At 36.7% G+C, this 25,277-nt stretch overlaps 1 protein-coding gene across 1 annotated transcript in view; it reads right to left on the minus strand.

The window, feature by feature from the left end:
* Positions 1-25,277, minus strand: part of su(f) (cleavage stimulation factor subunit su(f)) — a 76,147-nt gene that overhangs the window by 7,564 nt on the left and 43,306 nt on the right. Inside the window, exons 4-11 of the mRNA XM_067095789.1 lie at positions 16,370-16,467; positions 14,800-14,953; positions 14,367-14,600; positions 14,047-14,238; positions 11,763-11,954; positions 11,315-11,561; positions 1,672-1,838; positions 137-225 (exon numbers count right to left, since the gene is read on the minus strand). Coding sequence (XP_066951890.1) covers positions 137-225; positions 1,672-1,838; positions 11,315-11,561; positions 11,763-11,954; positions 14,047-14,238; positions 14,367-14,600; positions 14,800-14,953; positions 16,370-16,467 — 1,373 coding nt within the window. The remainder of the gene's footprint in view (positions 1-136; positions 226-1,671; positions 1,839-11,314; positions 11,562-11,762; positions 11,955-14,046; positions 14,239-14,366; positions 14,601-14,799; positions 14,954-16,369; positions 16,468-25,277) is intronic.

Here is a 25,277-nt window from a genome sequence, read left to right on the forward strand (position 1 = left end):
TTATAAAAACTTGAAATGCATCCCCATAATTGAGACTCCAAACCATATGGCAGATATTATCTTAAAAAAAACAATACTGTGAATTAAGTTTCTAAAAGCATAACCAAATTTTCCAATGAGGAAAGATAAAACTTACTTCAGTTCAGGTGCTGTGCATGGGTAAAGGTCCATGAACTTGTAACGATCTACGAGCTGAGCTGTATCTTTGCCTTCAAATTCTTTCAGCTGCAAAAAAAATATGGGGAACACATTACAAGAAAAATTACATCCATAAACATCATAGTTAAAAGAGAATATTACTAGCATTAACATTTAAAAATGTTTCTTAACATCTAATACAGTCCTTTTCAATGCAATAGTCTTCCTCACAGATGGAACAACCTTTCCGCTACCTCCAGGTGTAGTGACCACTCTGTCCCCAACACTTGACCCTGACAACTCAGCTTGTCTACCACTACAATCCCCTTGCTCTACGGAAAATTCCGCGAATTAGTGAATTTTCCGCGATATATTTGGAAATACGTTACACAGAAAAAAATGTGAATAACTGAAGCTGTGAATGATGAACTGCAATCTAGCAGGGGTCAACTGTAAGGTTCTTGACAATTCTTTAATTAAGAGCACTGACAGACTGAAAAACTCTTAAATTCACATCTCCACAATCCCATACTCTCAATATACTGTACGTACTATTTTTGGGCTCTCACTGAACATGGACTCTGTGTTATCTTCCCCCAACAGAGATCCACAAGGCTATGAAAGCAAGTAATGTTATTGCATCTTTCCACCTACCACCAGCTATTTTTTAGCCAGTAAAAGTTTTGATTTAATGATTTATGAAGACCTGTAGTCGGATATAAAGGAAAGTCTTCCTGAAGTTCATCCTCTACTGCATGTCACCTTGCCTGAAAGTCTGTATTTTAGTGATCTACTGGCTGAAGCAAAGGCTACCCAAAAGTCTTAAAAGTGAGGTTCCAGAAAGATGCCTGGTCTCAGGGTTCATGTGGTTCCCTTAGAATAATCTCCCACTCCAGTGGTCTACCAGATAGTCTACAGTTCACTAATAGTTTCATAAGTCTATCTTTAGGAGTCTGGGACTTAAGAAATCTAAAATGCAGCAAACTTTTACCTTTCATTTTCCTCCTGAAGAACATTTTCCTCCACTCACAAGTCTCAGGTTACCTAAGACAACAAATACCATTCTATAGAAATCTTATCTCCTGTGCAATCAACACTGTACCTTGAACCACTGGCTGAGAATGCAACTATCTCTACACTGACCCTGAACTTACCTTGTCAGGTACACTTAAGGAGATTTTATCCTCATTAAAATTATTTTTATAATGGATTTTTGTAGACAAAAGCCTTAACTAAAGTTTTATGAATTTCTTTACATTCCTTAATAGTTGCAAACATTCTAGGAATAAGCAAAGGCCAACAAAAATTTTACAGGAAATATGGGTGAATATTCACTTGTAAGTTTTCCATTTCTCTTTGCCTAATAAATTTTTTCATTCTTTCTTGTTTGGCTTTACTGATATCCCCTGATTTAATAAATGCATTACAATGCAGTACTTTATTAATTAAAAAATTTAAAGATAAAATTACACATATGAACAGCAATAATTACTAATATTTGATCAATAAGAAGAGAAAAATAAATTAATTTACCTTTTGTAGTACTTGAGCTCTTCTTTTCTCAACCTTCACTATGGACGCCAAATCTCCTACGTTACATTCAAACTCAAGAAAACGATTCCATAAACCTACAGTGTCTTCATTTTTTAACTGTCCTGAGGTAAGTACACGTTCAAACAAAACTCTGGTGTTGTTATCCTCTGAAATGTAAATATAAGTTGAAATCATTGAAACATCAGCATGACTCTCTAAAAGAAATAGTAGAAAAGTTACCATACACCTGCAGTTTTTAGAATGTTTACAAGGAATTTTTAGTATGTTAACCCTAAACGCCTACTGGACATATCATCGTCACTAAAATTGTCTGTTGGGTGCCAAGTGGACGCATCGCGTCGACTACAAAAATTTCAACCTTCGGTCAACTTTGACTCGACCGAAATGGTCGAAAAACACAACTGTAAGCTAAAACTCTTACATTCTAGTAATATTCAATCATGTACCTTCATTTTGCAACAAATTGGAAGTCTCTAGCACAATATTTTGATTTATGGTGAATTTTGAAAAAACTTTTTCTTACACCCTTCGCTGTAACTCCAAAAATTTCTGAAATTCTTTAGTCATTTTGTCGTAATTTTTTTGCACTGTTCTATATTAGCCGTTACATAAAGTTTTATATATGAAAATGTGTGCAATTTCATGTAAAATACAGCAAAATACAACCCATGGTTGTAGCTTTTACCAGTTTGGAAATATTTTCATATAAACCACCAACCACGATAACTGCCAAAATTTCAACCTTCGGTCAACTTTGACTCGACCGAAATGGTAAAAAAATGCAATTGTAAGCTAAAACTCTTGCATTCTAGTAATATTCAATCATTTACCTTCATTTTGCAACCAATTGGAAGTCTCTAGCACAATATTTCGATTTATGGTGAATTTTTTAAAAAAACATTTTCCTTACGTCCGCGCCATAAATTCTTTTGTCACGTTGTCGTAATGTTTGCACCATTTTATATTAGTCGTTACATAAAGTTTTATATATGGAAATGTGCGCAATTTCATGTAGAATACAACAGAAAATAAATCATCGTTGTAGCTTTTATTAGTTTTGGAATATTTTCATATAAATCATGATAACTGCCAAAATTTCAACCTTGGTCAACTTTAACTCGACCAAAAATGGTAAAAACGCAATTATAAGCTAAAACTCTTACATTCTAGTAATATTCAAGCATGTACCTTCATTTTGCAACAAACTGGAAGTCTCTAGCACAATATTTCGATTTATGGTGAATTTCTGAAAAAAAAACTTTTTCCTTACGTCTGCGTGTGGTAAATCGGCCGAACATCTCAGAAATTCTTTCACACGTTGTCGTACTGTTTGCATCGTTTTACATTAGTCGTTACATAAACTTTTATATATGAAAATGTGCACAATTTCATGTAGAATGCAACAGAAAATAGCTCATGGTTGTAGCTTTTATCAGTTTTGAAATATTTTCACATAAATCACGATAACTGCCAAAATTTCAACCTTCGGGTCAACTTTAACTCGACTGAAATGGTCAAAACGCACGCAATTGTAAGCTAAACCTCTTACATTCTAGTAATATTCAATCGTTTACCTTCATTTTGCAATAAATTGGAAGTCTCTAGCACAATATTTCGATTTATGGTGAATTTTTGAAAAAACATTTTCCTTACGTCTGCTTGTAACTTTCGGCCAAACATCTCAGAAATTCTTTCGTCACGTTGTTGTAATATTTGCACAGTTTTATATTAGTCGTTACATAAAGTCTTATATATGAAAATGTGCGCAATTTCATGTACAATACAACAGAAAATAACTCATGGTTGTAGCTTTTATCAGTTTTGAAATATTTTCATATAAATCACGATAAATAGAAAAAATTGACCTTGGTCAACTTTAACTCGACCGAAATGGTCGAAAAAACTGCAATTGTAAGCTAAAACACTTACATTCTAGTAATATTCAATCAATTAGCTTCATTTTTCAACAAACGGGAAGTCTCTAGCATAATATTTCAATTTATGGTGAACTTTTGAAAAAACATTTTTTACGTCTGCGGCGTTGAGATAGTTTGTATACTTAACTGTCTAACGATTGTTATTCTCCGAAGTAATATTCATATAACTGTTATGCTAATTACTGCTATAATAGTTCTTAACTGCTTTTGCTGTTAACTATCATAATTATTGTTTACTTCCTGTATATACTATTTCTCAGTATCATACTGAACTGTATCTTGTACCGTGAGGTTTGGATAATAAATACCAAAAGGAACCGCTGTGTTTGTCAAATCATGACTGGTGGCAGCAAGTCAGAATCCACGCCTACCGAACATAACGCTGTTGCAAAGGAGATTATGCTGAGTGTGTCTTTTGGGGATGATGTGTCTCCAATGTCTTGGCAGTCCTTTTCATCGCATTTCTCTTTAGTCAAGCAAGCAAACTTACTACGAGGGGTACCGTCTTGGAGCAACGCCAGGATATCGGGCCCTCATGCTGAGATTACAATTTAGGGGACCAACAGCCAACTATGTGGAGCAGCAGGCGTTACAGGACCCTGAGTGGGGTAAGGACGATGTTGCAATTATGGACAGACTTGCGCAGCGTATCCTCACGGCGGATGCAATTGAAGTAAGGATTCTGAGGTTTGAGGAATCTATACAGTTGCAGGGTGAGAGTCTGAGTGATTATATGACTCGTTTGCAACTGTTGGCAGGTCAAGCATTTGCTAAAGAACCAGCTGATATTGTATGCGGAAGCGTGTTGTATGGCGATTTCTCTCGGGGTTGCACGATGCAGATGTTCGATCCCAATTGATTAGAGAGAAGTGGATGGAGTCGGAGGAGACTGCCAAGTCGTATGATGAGGTGGTGAAAATTGCATTGGCAGCGTTGTCTACTAAACGAGCAACTAAAGCAACAGGACCTAGGAATCCCAGTGTCCATGTGAATCAAATTGAGGGTACGTCAATGTTTGTTTGATGGAGGACACACCGGGAAACTATGGAGGTTGCAACTGTACGAGGAAATGCTGGATCATGGGGCAGCAAGAAGAGGGAATCCTATTCTTCTCGTAAATTTAAGCGCTATTATTGTAAAATGACACGTGGGTGGATGGAAAGCATGTGCACGAAGGAGAGATGAAAATTCTGCTTGGTACCCTCCCAGGTTCAAAGAAGAAATTTTCAGTGAGGACTGCTCCACACCACGGAGCTTGGAGCAGTCTGTACAAATGAATTCTACTTCCGCTTTCCAACGCACTGTGGCTTTGGTGCAGCCAAAGGTGAAGGGTCAAATGAGATATCGGCATGTGCTCTCCAGCCGAGCAGCAACTCGGGTATTGAAAAGTATTACAAAATTACGTTACTGTGGAGATGATGAAAACTAAGTATAATGCTTTGGTGGACACGGAAGTGATTATTCTTTAGTTTCTGAGGATATCTTGAATGATGCTCAGAAATCTCTTGTCAGCTCGAGTAATATTAAAGCTGTGGAGCGAGCAGTGAAGAACTTCAAATTGAGGAGAAATTCTGATGGATGTAAAGCTAGGCAAAACCATAGTGAGGCAACATAGGTTCATTGTGGTATCTAAACTTGTTACTAGAGTGATACTTGTGGATAAAACTTGGCACAGTCACTCTAGATTTGACAAAAGGGAGGTTGCAAGTGGATTCAATAAATTTATCATTGCCATTGAATACTGGGGAAAGGACACAATCACATAAATCATGCTCTGATGGAGTGGTGAAGCTCACTGTTAGAGCTGAGAATGCAGTTGTGATACCTCCTAGGACAGAATTATTTATATGTTGCTCAGCTGATGGGATGGTTCCAGATGAGCAGTATCTGTTGTGTCCCCGACGCCCTGAGGGTTCTCCGGTTGCCCCTCCTCATTGCTGCATCCAAGGTTCAATCAAGAAGAAAATGTATGTGAGAGTTGCAAATGTATCGGATAAACACGAAAACTATGCAGAGTGGAGAGGAGATCAGGGAACTAGAGCCCAGTGTGGTAGGATACGATGGCAACCATAGCCTTTTAAGTTCAATTGAGGGGAAGAGAGGAAATTTCATCGTTGGAGAGTCGCTTACTTGTGAGCAGAAAGAGGAAATTGACAAGGTACTTCATGAGTTCAAGAATGTTTTCTATAATGGAGGCCCACTGCCGCTGGTACAGGTAGGGGTGGAGCACACAATCAGGGTTAACCCAGATTCAGCACCAATAGCAAATAGACCGCGGTGGTTGTCACTTGCTTTGGAGGCAGAAGTCAAGGAGGAGCTAAGCAAACTTCAGGATATGGGTGTAATAAAGAAATCATGTAGCCCTTGGGCAGCTCCTATTGTTTGCGCTCGTCGAGCTGATGGAAGCCTTCGATTGGGCTATTGATTATAGGGGAGTAAATAGCGTGTCCCAGCCAGCAACATTGCATCCAATTCCTGTGGTCGAGGATCTTCTTGATAGACTTGGTCAGGCAAAATACTTTTCAGTGCTTGATGCAAAGTCTGGATACCATCAGATGCCTCTTCGGAAGGAGGATTGTGAGGTCTCGGCCTTTGTAGTCCCGTGGGGGCAGTTTGAATGGCATGGTAGAACTCCTTTTGGTCTGAAAGGGGCAGGTTATACGTTTCAACGGATGATGACTACAATACTCAGTGATTGCAACTATACGAATGCATTGTGTTATCTCGACGACATACTGGTCTGGGGTTCAACATGGAAAGAACACATAGCAAGGCTCAGAAATGTGTTGAGCAGGATTCGTGATGCTGGTCTTGCGCTAGCCCGAATAAGTGTAAATTTGGGGTGCGTGAAGTGGAGTATCTGGGTTCCGTGGTTGGTGATGGCATGCTTCGCATTAGTGAGCAAAGAGTTCATCAACTGAGGATCTTCCTAGGCCTTTGACTGTCAGGCAGTTGCGTCAGGCCATTGGGGCATTTTCTTATGTGCAAAAATGGATTCCAGGGATGTCACAGACTGCTAAGCCCCTGTATGAGGCTTTGGAAAAAATCCACACCAGAAATTGCATTGGTTGGTCGAGATGGTTGAGGCTTTTGAGAGGCTTAAAACCAGGTAGCAAATGCTGTGGCACTCCATCTTCCTGACTATAGTAAACAGTTCGTTTTGATTACTGATGCAAGTGATGTTGGAGCAGGAGCAATGTTAGCCAACAAGTCAGCATCCAAGGAACTGTTACCAATTGCCTTTTACCACCATACATTCTCCAAATCCGAGCAGAGGTATTCAACAACGGAAAAGGAATTACTGGCGGTTATCCTGGCAATAAAGAGGTTTCGGATGTACCTCTCCTCTGCACCGTTTGATCTGATAACGGACCATCAGGCATTAAGATGGCTAAACACCCTGGATATTAGAGAAGAGAGAGACGTCGAGGAGATGGATTGAAACAATTCAGCAGTTTGACACAAATCCAATTCATAAAAGTGGTCGCAGTGCTGTGATGTCCATGGCTGATTATCTGTCAGAGTTGGTGCTGATGGAAATCTGGTATCGCATATTTCAAGTATAGCAGTAGGATCTTCTCAGCAGTGGGCCACAGCATTTGTGGATCCCAATGAAATGTTAGAAAAACAGCATTGCGATGAAGGGATCAGGGAAGTAGTGAACTTTATGAAAAATACGAGTTCACCGGGATGTGTGTCAGAGGAGAATGAGCTTGCCAAATATGGTAACCGTTTAGGTATTACTAACAATGGAATTCTGTGTTATATAAATTATAAAGGAAGACGCTCACAAGAACATCCCTATGGCGTGAAAGAAGAGTGGCTACCTGTAATACCTAAAGATATGAGACTCTATGCACTTCAAATGATTCATGACAGTCCAATGAGTGGTCACATGGGTTAGTGATCGAACATGGGAAAGAGCTCGGAAGAATTTCTGGTGGCCTCGCATGAAGGCAGATGTCCATGCACATGTCAGTAAATGTGAAGCATGTGGGAGTAACAAAAGATCGAAGCATCCAGGAAGGCCTCTTTTCAGAACCGCGAGCTCCGGAATACATGAATGAACAGGTGCAAGTTGATTTCATGGGTCCGTTCCCATTTCATCATCACATCCATATCGTTATATCCTTCAAATGCAAGACATTTTGACTCGCTATGTTGTTTTGGTACCTCTTGAGGATTGTTCAGCAAAAAAACAGCAGTGGATACTCTAGTTGAAAGATGGATTTGCATGTTTGGGGTGCCCGTGTCATAACATCGGATAGAGGGATCACATTTTACGGCTGATATCTTCAAGGCAGTGTGTAACCTGTTTGGAATTAAGCAGGATTTTGGTTCTCCTTACCATCCAAGAAGTCAGGCTCAGGTAGAACGTCAAAATCAATTATTAGACAACGTTCGTTGCAAGTGCCACAATAATATGGATCTTTGGCCTGAAATGATACCCAGGGTACAGTTCTCTCATAATACAGCTGTAAATACTACGACTACATTTACTCCACATGAGCTCGTCTATGGGATTCCGGCTCGACGTCCAGAGGAGATTCTAAAAAAGGAAACTTGCAAAGATGAGGATTATCAACCGGGCTCTTTGGGTAATGCAGCAATTGCAGAAAGATTTGTGAGAGAGAAAGTAGATAAAATTGAGAAAACTATTAAGGTCGCACGGAACAAGACTGCAATGGCACAACAGATTAGGAATAACCAGTGGAAGTCTTACGGCAAAGCTTTCAAAGTTGGAGATTTGGTTCGATTGAAGTTATCGACAGCTGAGAGACGCCGTTGTGGAGGTGGTAAACTTGCACCATATCTTTCGAAGAAATATAGAGTTATAGAAATACTTCGTGGTGGCTGGACGTATAAATTAACCCCAGCAGAGACTATAACAGACGAAGTAAAATAAGACATATTGACGAACTGGAGAAGGCCCTGTAAGCAAATATTCATGGGAAACCGCATTGGCTGATCTTTCAGATGAAGAAGTCATCAGAATAGAGTCAGGGATTGGAAGTAATTCAGAAGGAATACGTCGATCTACTCGGGAGCGCCATCCTCCAAGTCATTTGCAGGTGGATCCCAGTAAAAGATCCTATGAATCAGAAGAGGAGGAATTCTGGGATGAATGTTCTAACAGCGAAAATGAGTTAGAAGACGATCAGAATTGCTTATAGTAATGATAATGCTCGTCTTGATAAATGCAACATGTTAAATGACAATTATTTATTTTGTTATTATATTCTTGTATTATTTAGTAAATTTATTTTATTGGCATTCCCGATTTATTCATATATTGTCTCATAAATAAGAAGGGGAGTGAGATAGTTTGTATACTTAACTGTCTAACGATTGTTATTCTCAAGTAATATTCATATAACTGTTATGCTAATTATTGCTGTAATAGTTCTTAACTGCTTTTGCTGTTAACTATCATAATTATTGTTTACTTCCTGTATATACTATTTCTCAGTAACATACTGAACTGTATCTTGTACCGTGAGGTTTGGATAATAAATACCAAAAGGAACCGCTGTGTTTGTCAAATCATGACTGCGTTACGAACTCATGCATCATTTTGTGATAATATTTTCTCTGTGTTGCTTTGATCGTTTTACAATTTGTTATATACCAAAATCATTGCAATTTAGTGTACAATACAAAGAAAAACAAAATAACCCGTTAGCTTTAACCGTTTTGCTCACAGCGCGATTTGTATAAAATTATATATGAAAAATTTTTTTGCGCTGTCATATATTTCAATATTTATATATGATAATGATATTTTTTTCCATTTCTGATGGTTGCATACTAAACTTCAGGCAATGACAAAAAAATGAGCCAAAAATGAACTCTTAATCTTAAAAACTAAGCGTGCTGTGATTTTTTGAAAAAACTTTTTTCCGCTTCGGCGCTAACTCACCGAACGCCGCCAGCATACGGGAGACGTTTTTGTAAATAGAGGCTCGGCGTTTAAGGGTTAAAGTCTTTGATTTTCATAGACCACAAACTCTTTATCCCTACATGATTAATGTTGGTTAAAAAGTTGTTATAAGGAGGGGAGCATCCTCTCTCCTTAACTACCTAGCATACTTCTCCATTCCCAAAAATAAACTTACAAGGTTGTAGAATGGGTACCTCATGTCCATTATGGGTTTGTCTAATAAAAAAATATTAAAATCTTTCTGAGAACTGTAAAGTCTCTTCATTATTTTCCTAAATATTTTCATATGGCAAAGGGAAAGATACAGCCCACATCACTGTAATGAATGCTGGCAAAATTCTCAAGTGCAAGTACACAAGTAGAAAATAAAATTAAGAGTTAGATAATTTGATTCATCTCCATAACTGGTTGGAGGTGAAGACGTCAGAGTTAAGTGATCTTTAGCAACTTAAATGAAGTTCTTTGGATGTTAGACAACTAATGGCTTACTGGGAGCAAGATCACATGTTAATATAGGTTGCGATGATTTTTATTTAATGCCATGATTATTCTGTCTGTGTCTAATTTAATCCTCAATGATCCATTCCATATCTCTACTAAAGTTAGCTAGGACTTCACTCAGCATTAATGGGGAGTGAATAGCTCAAAAATAAAAACATCTGCATAAAGTAATGTCTTGTTTTCTATGTCAACAAGTAAAGTATATCTTTGTAATGACTGAAAACAACAAAGACCAAATAACTTCATTATAAGAGTTTTCTTTTGTGCAGCCAGAGAATCAACTCAGCCAACTAAAAGCTTTTTGAAAAGGGAGAAAACTTCTAAAAATTTTTACCTACAGTACAATCTTTCCTGATAAGTACTGCTGCCAGATGGTAGATCCACAGCAGGGTGTAAGGTCCTTGTAGTGTTACTTGTTGGAGGATCCTTACAGGGGAAAAAAGGACTGTCTCACAGAGTACCAGTGACTCCTGTGCCAGAATCGAAAGTCCACAACTGACAGTCCAAAACTAAAGACAACAACTACCTTCAGATACAAAGTTATATTCCTATACACCAACATGCTCCTGAAACTCAAGGTGAGACCCAGAAGACAATCCTTCACCTTCAAGATTTCCTGCAACAAGTCAACAGATGACTCCTTCCCATTAATGGCAACAAAACACACAGGATGGATCAGGACATGGAAGTATGCATCCTACAGATCGATAGAAATCATCCAGTCACCCTTCTGGATGGCTGCCAGGACTGAACTGGATGGGTCCATTGAAAAGGGACTTGAGATGAATGAACCAGCAGGAAACATCCAATACTGGTCTCCAGGACCCTTCACATGTTCATGACATAATGCAAAATAGAAAACAAGCACAATACTGTAAAGGAGAAAATCAGCCTAGATACAGTCAAAATCAGTACTGCCAATTCATACGGTATGCAAAGGGACACAGTAGGAAGAATTCTGACATGGATGTAAATATTCCAACACCACTTAGTGGGAAACAGGTAATTAATACTGTACAGTCCATCTGGGTCAGCCAAGCATTAATCTTTTGTTTATTCTGTATGTTGATCACACCTAATGGCACAAAGATGTAAGCTGCCTTTGACAGAAGTAAAATTCATCCCAAATAATTGTAATTTAATGTATTCCTGATGCAAGAAATTGCATTTGTAGTAAAAACATACATTAATTAAATATCATTAAAGTCAACTCAAGCAATCTAGCATATTGGAGTAAACTTACCATTCAAATGAGAAAGATAGTCAACATATGCCATAATATAATCAGCATTGTCTGGACATTTCTTGAGACCAAGTTCAAATATTCTAAAGGCAATATCTTTATTTTTTGTACAGTAATATTCTATTAATGCAGCTGCTACATAAACATGGAACTTTGTGCGGATATCTTCTCGGGCTTTTTTAAACACATCCCTCGTCGATTTGATACCTTCTGCTCGACGGGCAAATTTCAGGTACTGAATATATGCCTGAAATGCGGATCAAACAGTATAGTAATCTTGCATTTTGCCTTGCAAAAGAATAAATAAAAATTCAATATTCAAATCTAACCACACCATTACTTGTAGTCAGTTATGTATGAATAATTTTCTTATAACCATACTACTTTCCCATGATGCAGGCTTATAATAAAAGGTATTGCACTTTACAAGAGTAAAAGAACCACTTACCAATGTTGGATCAACATCATCCATTTCAATATATCTTTGGTATATTTTATGAACTTCTTGATAACGTAAACGAGATTCTTCAAAATCAGCATAAGCAAAATACAGCAACTGATTCTTCCTTAGTGGCCCTGAAATTGCCCTTTCATATATCTGTGCTGCTTCTTCACTGAAGATCTTACTGGCATTGACATCCTGTACAATGGTGAAAAAAAAAACACTGAAACTCAAAAAACAAAAACAATGTCAACAAAGAATTTGTCATGAAATGTTGCATCCCAGACACATGATCAAAATAACCCAAACATAAGAAAATATAATTTCCTGTGATTATGGTTCCCAAAACAGCCATGTAATGGTGTGAGCCTACTTTTCTCATTTTGTTAGTAGCAGCCAAAGAATGACACTTCAATACCTTGAACTTCCCGAACAAATGAATATGTAATAAATATAGGGTTGGGAGATGGGCAGAGCTCCCCTACACCAATGGGATAAACTTCATACGTTAGCTTTGTATAGGTTGGGTCAGAATAGAATATACAGTATCTCTGTATGAGCCAGTGCCACTCTTTTTAACAAGAGATCAAAGGGGCTAAAAATAATCACCAATGATATTACCATGGCACTAACAACTTCAAGGTTGAGTACCAAGATTTCAACAATTCTAGATACTATATTATAATATACCTAATGTTCAACTTGGAAAAACAGCAGATTACTACATTTCAACCTCAAGGCTCATTTATATAATAAAGTCGAGACAATCCTCAAGATTACAGTCCCAAAGATGTAAGGCAACACAGTGGACCCCTGCCTATTCGCGGTTCCGGATTCATGGCTTCAACTATTTGCGGATTTCTCTGCGGAACATATATATACAGTGCACATTATTTGTGGAAAATGAGCCTATTTGCAGTATTTTTCATAAAGAAATATTCACCAATTACTGTATTTTTGTATCATTTTTGTGACTAAATGCACTTTTTGTGATAAAACTATTAAAATACTCAAGGTATAAATGTTTTTAGAAGGTTTTTTGGTGTCTGAACTATCAAAATAGGCAGTTATAATTGTTTTTAGAGGGGTGCCAAGTATTCACAGACTTTAGCTGTTCATGGGGGTTGTGGTATGCATCCCCCATGAATACCAGGGGTCGGCTGTATTTTCAAACAACAGCAACTGATGACGCAGGTCAGCAGCATCCTGTACACAGATGTGTACAGTATTTGAATTATTACTTTCATTATTATTCAAAATGCAACCCTACTCTAATGGCCCTGCCAAAAAGCCAGTTTTTTACTACCTGACTAGTTGCCTCAAAACACAATGCTCATTTAAGAAAAACCAGAAAACAGCAAAATAAAAAAAACATGAGTGATTGCCTATATTACAAATAAAATTAATAGCAAGAAAATTGTCTTCCCTATTCCTTATTTTACCATTCATTTATGATTAACAAGATCTTTTAACGATAGAATTCCCAACACCTCAAGTTAACGGACCTCAGCTTAGTGGATTTTGTTACTTAAAGGACTCACCTGAATTTGATAAAAATGATAAAATGAGAAATCCATTAAGTACGATAGGGTTATCAAACAACAGACCGAGGAGTTCTTGTCTATGCCTGTGAGGGTGAAGGGTGAATGAATGAACACATGCACTCATGTTGACTGATGCTTTCCTGGCTATACCTGTTAGGGTGGATAGTGATCAAACACAGGCACGCACACAACTAACAACCAACACTTCCCTCTTTGTGCATCATGCTAGGAAACAATATGCATTTGCTGTGGGCCCAACCTTCCTTTTTTCTCTCTCTCTCTCTCTCTCTCTTATTTTTATTAGCAATACTTAATGCAGTACTGTACTGTACTATACTTAATGCAATACAATAACACAGAGTTACACATTTTTCAGTATCTCTCTCTCTCTCTTTTGTGTTATCAATTTGTGTTTATGTTTAAAAAGAAACAATGTTTATGTTTTATCTATTTCATATGTTTTGTGTTCATTTGGCAGATAAATCTATTGAATTCATTTGGCAGATATATCTCTGAACAATTACAAAAAAATACTGGTTAGGATAGGCTATTAGATACTTATCACACTCGACTACAAAGCTATGAGAGTTAGCTCTGGGATATCCTATTGTGTAGGTCTTTGTTTCTTAGTGAAAGGGCAGACCCCAACCTGTTCATTAAGTTGAGGGGCACTGTGATAAAAAAGTATCCTTACTATATTTAACAAATGACAAAATAGCAGGGAATAACAGTATAAATATACTTACACCTTTTTCTGATAAGAGCTTGGAAGATTCTTGTAAGAATAGGGCTGCCTCATACCAGATGTCAGGATGATGAGAGAGACATAACAAGCACTGCTCATATGCAAATCTCACTCTCTTTGTCACTAACGTTTGATCATCTGTGCGTAAAGGATTGTCCTTTTCCCATCTGATATACCGTTTCCATATTTCAACCTAAATACATATTAAGTTATTAGGTAAACACAGGAATCAATTAATGTGTGTAATATATATACACAAAATGATGGAAACAATATCATTTACAGAATATCATCATCAAAATATGAATTCTTTATAAAGACCTGTTTAATTTCTTCTGGAAGACCAGTTGGGGGTATACTTGGCAAGTGACGATTCAAACCTCTTGTCTCTGCCTCTAAATCTTTTCCCACTCTTCTTGCATTCATGTAATCCCGACCTCTTTCAATGTTCATTTTTTCTGCTATGATTGGATTGATGCTCTTTTCGAAGTCAAGATAATCTTTCCAAAGCTGTTCAATGTTGGCCATTGGTGTAACAATACCTCGTTGGTAAACCTGACAATAAGATATTAATATGGTCAAATATCTAAGCAGCTGTAAGAAGTGGTTTCCCTAACATGAGATGGCTCCAGAGAAAAAAAAGGCATCAACAGCTACTGCCATATTTCATTTATAAATGGTATACTTGCTACAAATCCTTGATGCAGAAAAGAGTGAAAAAAATAACATACTGTATAACAAGTGAATAACTCACCTTTCGGACAGCCATAATTTTCTGATTTTCTGCATATGATCCTACAACCTCAACACTCTTTAGCAAATTTGCATAGTCATTCCATAATGTGTAGGAGTTGTAATCCATACCAATTTTGTCAAGAGCAAACTCATATGCTTGGGAAAGTTTTTCTCTGAAATTATGAAAAGACAGTCTTAACAATTACTGTAAAATCCTCAACAACAAGCAATCCAAAACAAAACAAATTAATTAAACTGGAAATACAATTTAAGTATTACTATATAAACAAAGATATGTTACTGGTTATTTTTATTCATTATTATGTAATCGATGAAGAAGACCTAAGAATTGAATATGTAAAGTGTTCTTTTCTAAGCTTCTATGCATTTTTAAATTGTCTAATTCATGGATTTAAGTCTTGGTCTTGGCCAAAAAACTATTAGTGTTAATATGGTTGTCCAGCTATTGTTCAAATAGCAATTACTGCATAAGCTATGTCAATGCCAGTGAAATAATATAAATATTGATATATATTTCAAGGAAAAGTGTCACATGAGAAAAGTGGCAAGTGTATAATTTTAGCACCCAAAAATTAAATGTGCAGATAACATGAATTAAAGCAGGGTCACCAAACTTTTTAATATGAGGGCCACATTATAAATTTTGTAAATCTCTGCGGGCCTCAGGAAAAAAATAAGCAGTGTCAGTTTCATAAACTTAATTATTCCAAGCTAAAGTCAAGCAAATTGGGAGATACAAAACAAAACTGGGCAATTTAAACAAGAAAATGAAAATTTCCAGGAAAATACCAGTACCAGGGGATGGGAGATGAGTCAGACAACTGACTGCCACCACACTTGAGCTCAAAGTGACTGGCTGCTACTGGTAAAACTAAGATTTATATGGCTTTTGAATTTTAGCCGCAGGCTGGATGAAATTATGTGGCATGTTGGATGCGGCCCCTGGGCCATAGTTTGGAGACCCCTGGATTAAAGGACTGCATCATAACTGTTATGCATGTATCTGGAACAACTGACTTATGGCTACTAACTCAGATCACAACATATGTACATGGAAAATAGAGTGAAAACATGATGATCAATTGTGCTAAATCATCACATTAAAGTTTTAACATTTTAGGTATGAAATTCTACTTTACCCATAAGGTGAATTGCAGGACATACAGTCTTTCTAAATGTACTGCTGTTTGCATTGGGATATGTACCGTGCACATAAATTTTTCTAAAATCTTTTCAAGATTGAACTAATGTTTTTTTAAACATAAGTCCATTACTTGTCACACTATCATCTGAACCTCCAATTCTCTGCTCCGCATATAAAAAATAAACTATACTATGTTTTCAGATTATCATTTTGTGCATCACTATAATTTAATATTCAAGTTCTAAAGATTACAGATAAATTTTAATTATATATTACACCAATCACTTATTTCTATCTTTTACAAAAGTTAACAGACTCAGGCCATACATGAGTTCTTAGAATTTACAAATAAAAATAACCTGCAAATTCCTTTATATAAAAGAAAACAGCTAAACTGAGAGACACTAAAACAGAACCCAGTTACCTGTAGGTCTGAAGACTTGATTTTGTTTCTTTGACATATGTTACATATAGCCTCCATAACTCTATGTTAAGAACTTTAGTAAGACATCGCTGAAATAGCTGTAAGGAAAGAAAGCAAAATTTGATTGTACATTCAAATTATCTGGTCTCATCAGAGTGCATAGTATGACATATAAACAGGAGATTCTCATTAAGCAATATAGTAAGTAGAAAACCAAAAACAATTTTGACCACATCATATGAGGTATCCTTAAAATAAACTAATCCAGACTATTTGTATTGCTGCTGAAATGAACACAAATACTTTGTAATCCTTAGATAAGAAGGATTACAAAGAATCAACATACTGCATATATTTTCCCTGAAAATGTTTCAAAAAGGAAAAATCTATTTCTGGGGGAAGACCTGTGTCACCCAGTGAAATACAGGAGGAACATTAAGTACTGTGCATAATAGTTCCACAAAGTAACTCAGGCTCAAATCAAAGGCACTTTTTGCGCAAAGGATGAAACAAAAATCCTCATGAAATCAATTTATCAGTAAAAATTAAATTCAAAATTTTTTTTGTAGATAAAAGTCATAAGCATCATGTCAGAAGCTCAGCACTGAACTGTAAAAAATATAAAAAACTGCAATTTCAAGAAAAAGAGTATACTGTATTTTCTTCAGGATATGATGCTCAAAACTGTTAGTCAGAATATCTCACTCCTCAAGCCTATTATGAGTTTTCCTAAAGTAAACAAAACACTGACCCACACGCTGTATCTTTTGTACACAGTAAATGCATACTGCTCTTCCTCTGTAAAACCTTCATTTATCTGCCTCATTCATAAAAACACTCTCACACATCTTTTCATGTTTAACAGTCACGGCTGTTTCTATAACTCTTATACATACCTCTACCAACTTTACCCTCATGTTCAGGAAGAAATATAGTACCCTTGTTAATCAATTCCTACTTACTTAATTTAAAAGCCACTTGATTGTACTTGTCTAGTAACCTCATTTCCCAGTGCCTTTCCATTCTACACCTTTTTTTTTCATCAGATTCCTTATATTCTCAACTGTCACTTTCATGCAGAATATAGCAAGGTAGCATTTACAACCCCTTCTAAGTTTCATACTTATCCAACAAAACCCAAAATCACTGTTGTAGTTCAGCAAATTGAACTTAATATCAAAGTCAGCTACCTGGATTAATTTCTTGTTTGTATTCTTGCAGCTCTGCATGGTATGGAGGTTTTGAATGTGCATTAGAGGAAAAATGTATGATATTTGATTTGTTTAAGGATATAAAGCTTGATGTTTAGCACTTAGTGAATGAAAGGTGGAAAGGGTTTAAGTGCAAGAATGGGAAGTACAGAGAGTAATTATATTAGGGTTAGATAAAAAGTGTAAAGTATAAGAAGGGGTAGTACAGTACTGTCGTGTCTTGAAGACTGGGGATGAGTGAAAGAGAGCAAAATTTAATGTGTTAGTTCTTAGATGGTATGGGTTAGATTGAGAATAGAATAAAGTATAGAATTTAGGCCAAAGTCCATGCACTGGCACCTATGAGGTCATTCAATGCTGACACTGAAATTGACAGTAAGAAGTTCGAAAGGTGTAAGAGGAGGCAAACCTCATGGCTGCACTTTGAATCAATTGTTAGGAGAGGGTGGAAAGTAGAAGATAGATAGATTATGAGCGGAGGTACAGTAATAGGAATGAAAGGGGTTGCAGCTAGAGGGCCAAAGGGATGCTGGTTAGATTGAGGATGATAGTGAACAAGTTGCAGTTGCAAGTTTATATTACAATTCAAAAAATATAAGGATAAAACAGCATTTCTGGAGTCAATTCTGTGCCTAAATTGATTTTTAGAAAAAGAAAAGATGGTTATTCTAGGTGACTGAATGCAAAGATAGATGACAGATGAGATGACACTATCAGTAAGTATGGTGTTCTTGGACTGAATGAGAATGGAATGTCTTGAGAATATCTGCTTGGAAAGGGGCTTGCTTGTCTGAAATCCATGATTTCTAGACAAATATATGCAAACACACTTGGGAAATAGAAAATGGTAGGAAAAAGGTTTGTTAGATTTTATGTTAGCAAAATTAGACAGAAGAGCAGGGTGATGGGGGCAATGGCATGAAAAATAACTGGGGGTATATCTTATCATTATTTGGTGAAGTAAAAGCATAAGCTGGAGAGGAAGAAGTGAAAATGTGTCAGTGAATGTAATCAAGACAAGTAGGGCTCAAAAGAAGAAATGAGAACTCATAAGAACAAAATGTATTAAAAACTGGGTAAGCATATATGAAATTCAAGGATGGGACATAGAGTCAGCAAAGAGTTTGTGTGTGTATGTATATGAGTGCAAGAAGAGGTTTGATTTTATTTATGAAATTATGATGTCAAGCCAAGCACTGGGATACTTTTGGCCATTCAGCACTAAGATGGTGAAAAGAGGGAATTGGAGTGGTTTGACAGCAAGATGCAGAGAACCAAAAATAACAGACAAAACACTTGGATCTGAAGGTGGAATGGGAGAAAACCCCATACACAGTTGCTCTAGGAAGTAACTGTTAGAGGTTGGATGGCAAGACTGAAGAAAGGAAGCATGAATGAAGTAGAAGGCTAGAAATGTGGGTGCACCTAGGGACCAAAGGGATGCTGCAAACAACCTTTACTTATTCCAGTATATACTAAAGTGCCCAATGTGAGGTTCACTGATGGAACTACCCGCTTTCCATAGGGTGTAGGAAGAGGGAATAAAAAGTTTATGTAGTAAGATGAGGAAATGAAAGATTTCATGGAAAAGACTATATTGGCAATAACTTGACAACTGTCAGAGTAATTACTTGACAGAAGAGCTCATGAATAGGTATGGAGGAGCTTGGACAGGGTAGTTAAAGAGTGAGATAGAAAAAGAAAATAATGATAATGTTATGGTGAATATGAGTAAAATAATGAAAGTGTTTCATAGGGAAGACATGCAGAGAAAGGTTACTACATAAATGGATTTCAGAAACAAGATACAAGTGATGTGCTGTCTGATGTGAATGCAGCCCTAGGTCAATAGTGAGTGTTCAGATTTGCTGAATTTGCATGCTGAGTGATGCAAGAGTGGGAAGGGTTAGTGTAAGCTTGAAAGTAACTGTTGAGGATAAAAGTAAAACAATTAAAAGCTTGAAACATGGAAAAACAACAGCTGATGGGATTAAAATTCTGGTGGTGAAAGTGATACTGTCAAAATGAGGGAAAAATTCTGAAAAAATGGTTGAAAGGGGTAATTATTCCTTTGTATACATAGATAAAGCTAAAGGTGATAGAAAAAGTTAAGACTTACAGGCACATACATCACTGAGTATAACATGGAAGGTACAATGGTAGGATTTTGATTCAGAAAGACAGACCGACAGATGGACTAATAGGAGAAGAATAGTGCAGGTTTAGACACTCAAGTGTGTGTGCATCAGGAGTTTCATTATGGAACTGATATGAAAGAAATTTGAAAGTAAAGGGAAAAGATATATATGAAAAATTTGACCTGAAGAGAGATTGTTACAGATTTAATAAAGGAAATATTTATGGAATTGAGGATGTATGGCATGGAACATAAGTTGTTGGATGTGATTAAAACATTTTATGATGGAAGCAAAGCATAGATTGGAATATATAGATGGGAGAGTAGCTACTTCAGGTACAGTTAGGTCTTATTTAATAGTGTGTTAAGTCTCAATGAAAATATTTTCACATGGAAAAAGTATAAGAGAGAAAATTAATACCATGAAGGTGTTATAACAAATATTAGTATGGGTGATGGAATGATGGAAGTGGTTGATACAATTTAGGTATCTTGGAGTAAATAAAACAGATGGTGGTAAGATGAAAGAGGAGGTGATTTACAGAGTTGGCAAAATTAGAAGGTAGAATGGAGTGTGAAAATTATTACAAATACTCTTGAATCATCTTGGAAACCCGCAGTGAAAATTAATGAAGGGACTGTTGAGCCATCTAACCTTAGTGGAAATGAGGTGTGGATGTTCAATGCAAATTAAATAAAATGTTAAAGCAGTCGAATGAACTGTTTGCGTATTACGTGATGAGAAAAGTGACGACACGTAGAAGACATATTTAGATAGGTAAGTGAAAGTGTAAAGACTGATCAGTATTTCAAGGTGGTTTGGTCATGTGGAGAGGATGGAGGATGATAGGTTGGTAAAAAGTATGCATAATTCAGAGGTGTCAGAAGAAAGAAGAGATGGCCTGGTAGATGGTAAAGAAGAAGAATTGGAAAGGAAGGCTTGAAAATTAACTTGTTATAACCTTCATGCCATTCACATTACAGTACATAGAAAATGAATTTCCTATTCATGACAAAGAATACAGCTGAACAAAATAAATAAACAATGTACAGTAATGAACATTGAAACTGGCTATATTCTCTCGTACTTCAGGGATGGATAAATGAATATACAATAAACATAGCAAGAAGGTTATTCACCCATCAGCGACATTAAGGAAGCTAGGTAAAATTCAACAATATGAAGTTTTATTCAAACTTACAACTGTGAAAATAACAAGAATGCATATTTTCACCCAAATGATTCTGTCCTATTCTTCTCCCTTCCACTACACTGAACTTGAAACATTTTTCACTCCAACAACCAGGCACAAAATTGTTTGCCCATTTTTTCAAATAAAATTATTTTGACATATGCCTCACCTTCGTGAGCAACTCCCACTACCATTACTTCAAGTGTTTTTAATCATTAAGTACTCCATTTTACTGTCCCATTTCAAAATGCAAAGACATGCAGAAATTACCAACAATAAAATTAATTTCCAGTTTTGAAGATATGCAGGTCATGTCATCATGTCAGAATTTTGATGAAACTGATGGTATACTGTATTCCTCTTTCTATTTCCTATTTCAAAACTTTTTCATTTAGACTCCAAGAGGGGAATAAAACAATGGTAATTTTTCTATAGCATATAAGACACAACTACAAAAATTGTTTTCATATAAGACCATGTTGCATTAAATTTACACAAAAAGCTTCTATTTTCACATTTTTTGTGGTTAATTCAGCATGTGCAAATGAATATCGAAAAATTGGAATGCAACTGGCTAATATGGTAAAGGATATGCTAATACATAGCAGGTAGTGAGACACATTACCTTCATATGGGTAGGAGCTATGGCCTCATTTATCGCCTTCCTGCTAGAATGTAAACCAAGTAGCCAATAACTGGTTGATTTACTCCCATGATTTAGCAATGCAAATCAGCCTAAACTAGAAACAGAAGTTATCTACACTCACATGCACTATACTGTACTGTATATGGCATAAGGCAGTCCCAGGCTTATGACAGAGATCCGTTCCTGAGGCAGTGACTTAAGTCGAATCCGACTTAAGTTGGATCTTAATAGTAATAATATATTACTGTAGCCTACTGTATTCTTTATTTCAACTCACACAATCTAGATACATGAGATAAAGTTATAAAAATGACAAAACACATAATCTAGATACACAAGACAAATTGATAAAAATTATAATTGGCAATAAATACAGTACTTAACATTAAAAATTTTTAAAAATGAAAAAAAAAAAGAAGAATTCTTAGTGTTGTAAGATTGGATCGATGTAAGTCGGGTGCATCTTAACAGGAAGTGCCTACACAGTGGACTGCCACCTATTTGCAGCTTCACTGATTCACAGATTTTTCTGTGGAATGTACAGTATATCCACATTATTCACAGAAAATTCACCAATTTGTGGAATTTTTCATGGAGAAATATTCACTAAAACTGCATTTTCATATAATTTTTGTGACTAAATGCAATTTTGATGATAAAACAATTGAAATAGTCAGTTTTTAGTGTTGTTAGCATTTAGAGAGAGGGTCTTTGGTGTTTGAACTATCAAAATAGGGTAGGTATAAGCATTTTCAGAGGGGTGTCAAGTATTCACGGATTTTAGCGATTGGCGGGGGGTTGTGGTACCTATCCCCCGTGAATCTCGGGGGTCCACTGTATACTGTTTAAATACACTTTGAAAAATTGAGTGCATTTCTCTGTCACCTTTGGGTTCTTAATTTTATTGTTTATTTTATCTTTTATGCAGTAAAATTATGCCAAAACACACAAAAATAAAAATCAGAAAAAACAGTAAAATTAATATGAGAATAGCATAAAATTTTGACAAAGGAAAAATGGAGAGGGGACCGTGTCACCCGCCATTCAGCACTTATTTCTAGGTAATTCCCGTTGCTAGATACCAGAGAAAAAGCTAAATGAAACGCTGGAGTCAACATCTGTGAACTATATAAACACGGAACCCTGTCCCACAGAGATTCCTCAAAAGTCCCACCGAGAGGTGTTGTTGTACATAACGCATCGCTAGCCGCATTCCATGAAAGCACCACCCCACTAGAATGATGTTTACTATGGGAGGGAGACAACATAAAATAGGTGTCAGTCTCTCTCTCCAGAAATAGATTTTTCCTTTGTCAAAATCCCTTTTCTGGATCGGGTCCCGTGTCAGCCGGTGAAAAATGTAAATTTCTTATGCAAGAGATAATAAAATGTTAGGGGAACAGAAGACCAAAAGTCCACCAACATGTTTAATTGCCAAATGGAACTGGTGGAGCTTAAAATTAACATGACAATGTTATACAAACAAAACAATTATACAAAATTGTAAACATTATAAAATAAATGTGTCACTTGGACAAATATACAGATAACACGGTCAGGGGACAAGATCAAGGTATGCCTGACTGGGATAACTGTAAGGGGATAACTGAGGCCCAGATAGGGGTTAACTCAACGTTCCCTCCGCGACTGCTCCAACCACCTTCCAAAAAGTACCACAGCTTTATCTGAACTCTTGGGACTGAGTTCCTTTTGATGAAACAAGATCTTTGTCTAATAGCAGGCATAGAGATATTACCCCCTCTTTCAACATCTGTGATACCTCAATTGTTGTTTCAGTCCATGATGTATTTCATTACAAGTTACAGCACAGCCCTTTACATATCTTTTAACATAAAAAATCCCACACTGCATTCCCACCCCGCTCCCAGATAGGTTAACTCCTTTCCTGCTCCAACCACCTTCCAAAACAACCCTTTCTCTGAGTGAGTTCTTGCAAACAGTCTTACTGCCCCTCCTCTTTCATGGTAACCAGCCATATGACAAAACCCCCCCCCCACCTGGGAAACTTCTCCAGGCTTCCTACACCCCTAAACCCTTTTCTCAGTCTCTCCATGATTGTAAGCAATGTTACTAAAATTTCCCAAGGCTGCGTAGCATTGCCAACCATCGGAGAGCAGTTTTTTAAATGTTTTGAAATTTATATATATATTGAATATCTTTGGTCCATGGTCTTGCTGTGTCAAATAATGAGTTTTGGATAAATATGGGCAGTCCCAAGGATAAGGTGGCTCCAAGTTAAAGCACTTTTTCAAATATACTATATTCGTCAAAAAATAGCTTCCAGGTTATGGCTGATGCTCCGGATTACGGTGCTGTAACTAGGATTATGGCACCAAAAATATGATTCTGAGCGGCATAGCTGTAGGTGCTATAGAGAGTTGAGAAAACCAGTTTAGGGAGCTGTAGCCACAGGGTGGTTCACTATAAGGTCCCTCCTATAAGGAGAGAAAACCAGTTTATTACCTGGGCAAAGCTTAAACATCTGTATCTTTCTCCAGGCTTACATAAGTCTCTCTCTCTCATCTTCATAAATTTTTAATATGATGTTCTGAGTTACGGCATTTTCCAACTTGTGGCACACCGGTGAACAGAACCCCCACAGGAACCTGGGGACTGCCTGTATGTACTGTGTATATATATATATATATATATATATATAGTCCTCAGTTATCGATATATTCTGTTCTGAGGGTATGATAATAGAAATCAGCAATATTATATACCAAAAATTGCTGATTTTATAATATATACAAGCACCGTAAAACTGGATCACTATTAACCAGGGACTGCCTATATAATATATATATATATATATATATAATATATATATATATATATATATATATATATATATATATATATATATATATATATATATATATATATATATATATATATATATATATATATATATATATATATACATGTAGTCCCCAGCTGTTCTGAGGGCGTGACCAACCACAGCAATGCCTGGGAAAACTCTGAATGACAACTGCAATACACACTCTCTCTCCAACTCTCCCTGCCTAAAACTCTTTTCCTCCACTCTAACATCCCTCTCTGCCTCCCTAACTCTCTCTCTCTCTCCCTTTCCTGTTAAGATAGTTACTTCAGTTACATAGCCCAGAATTTTTGACATTTTATATTTCACCCCTTGTCAACCCCCCATTCCTATCAGGCCTAAACTTGGATGTAAAGGGCATCGGGAGTGCCACTACTCATCTCAGCGACCTCGAACACTATGGATTAGACGCTAATAACTGTCATTTTTGAAATTTTATTTTTCACTCCTTCTCATCCCGCTTCCTGTCGGGGCTGAACTTGGACTTAAAGGGCATCGGGAGTGCAACTATTCATCTTAGCAACCTCGAAAACTATGGATTAGACACTAATACTGTCGCTTTCAGTTATTTTTACATGTCATCCCCTTCCCCCTCCACACCCCCTATGATGCCAGTGATGTTTTACCCCCACAGTATTCTTTTCCAGATGGTTACTAAGTCTACAGGTAGAACCAGCCCCGTTTCCAGGGAAGCCATTCGCACCCCCCACCCCCTTTGTTGCCCTTTGGCACTACTGATGTCTTACCCCCACAGTAATCTTTTCTAGATAATAAGTCATATGCATATCGAGTTTGGTTGAAATTGCTCAATGCATTTTAGAGTTATGCTGGAACATAAACACACACATACACCCATTT

The sequence above is a fragment of the Macrobrachium rosenbergii genome, chromosome 52 (assembly GCF_040412425.1).
Source record: "Macrobrachium rosenbergii isolate ZJJX-2024 chromosome 52, ASM4041242v1, whole genome shotgun sequence".
Taxonomy (NCBI): Eukaryota; Metazoa; Arthropoda; class Malacostraca; order Decapoda; family Palaemonidae; genus Macrobrachium; species Macrobrachium rosenbergii.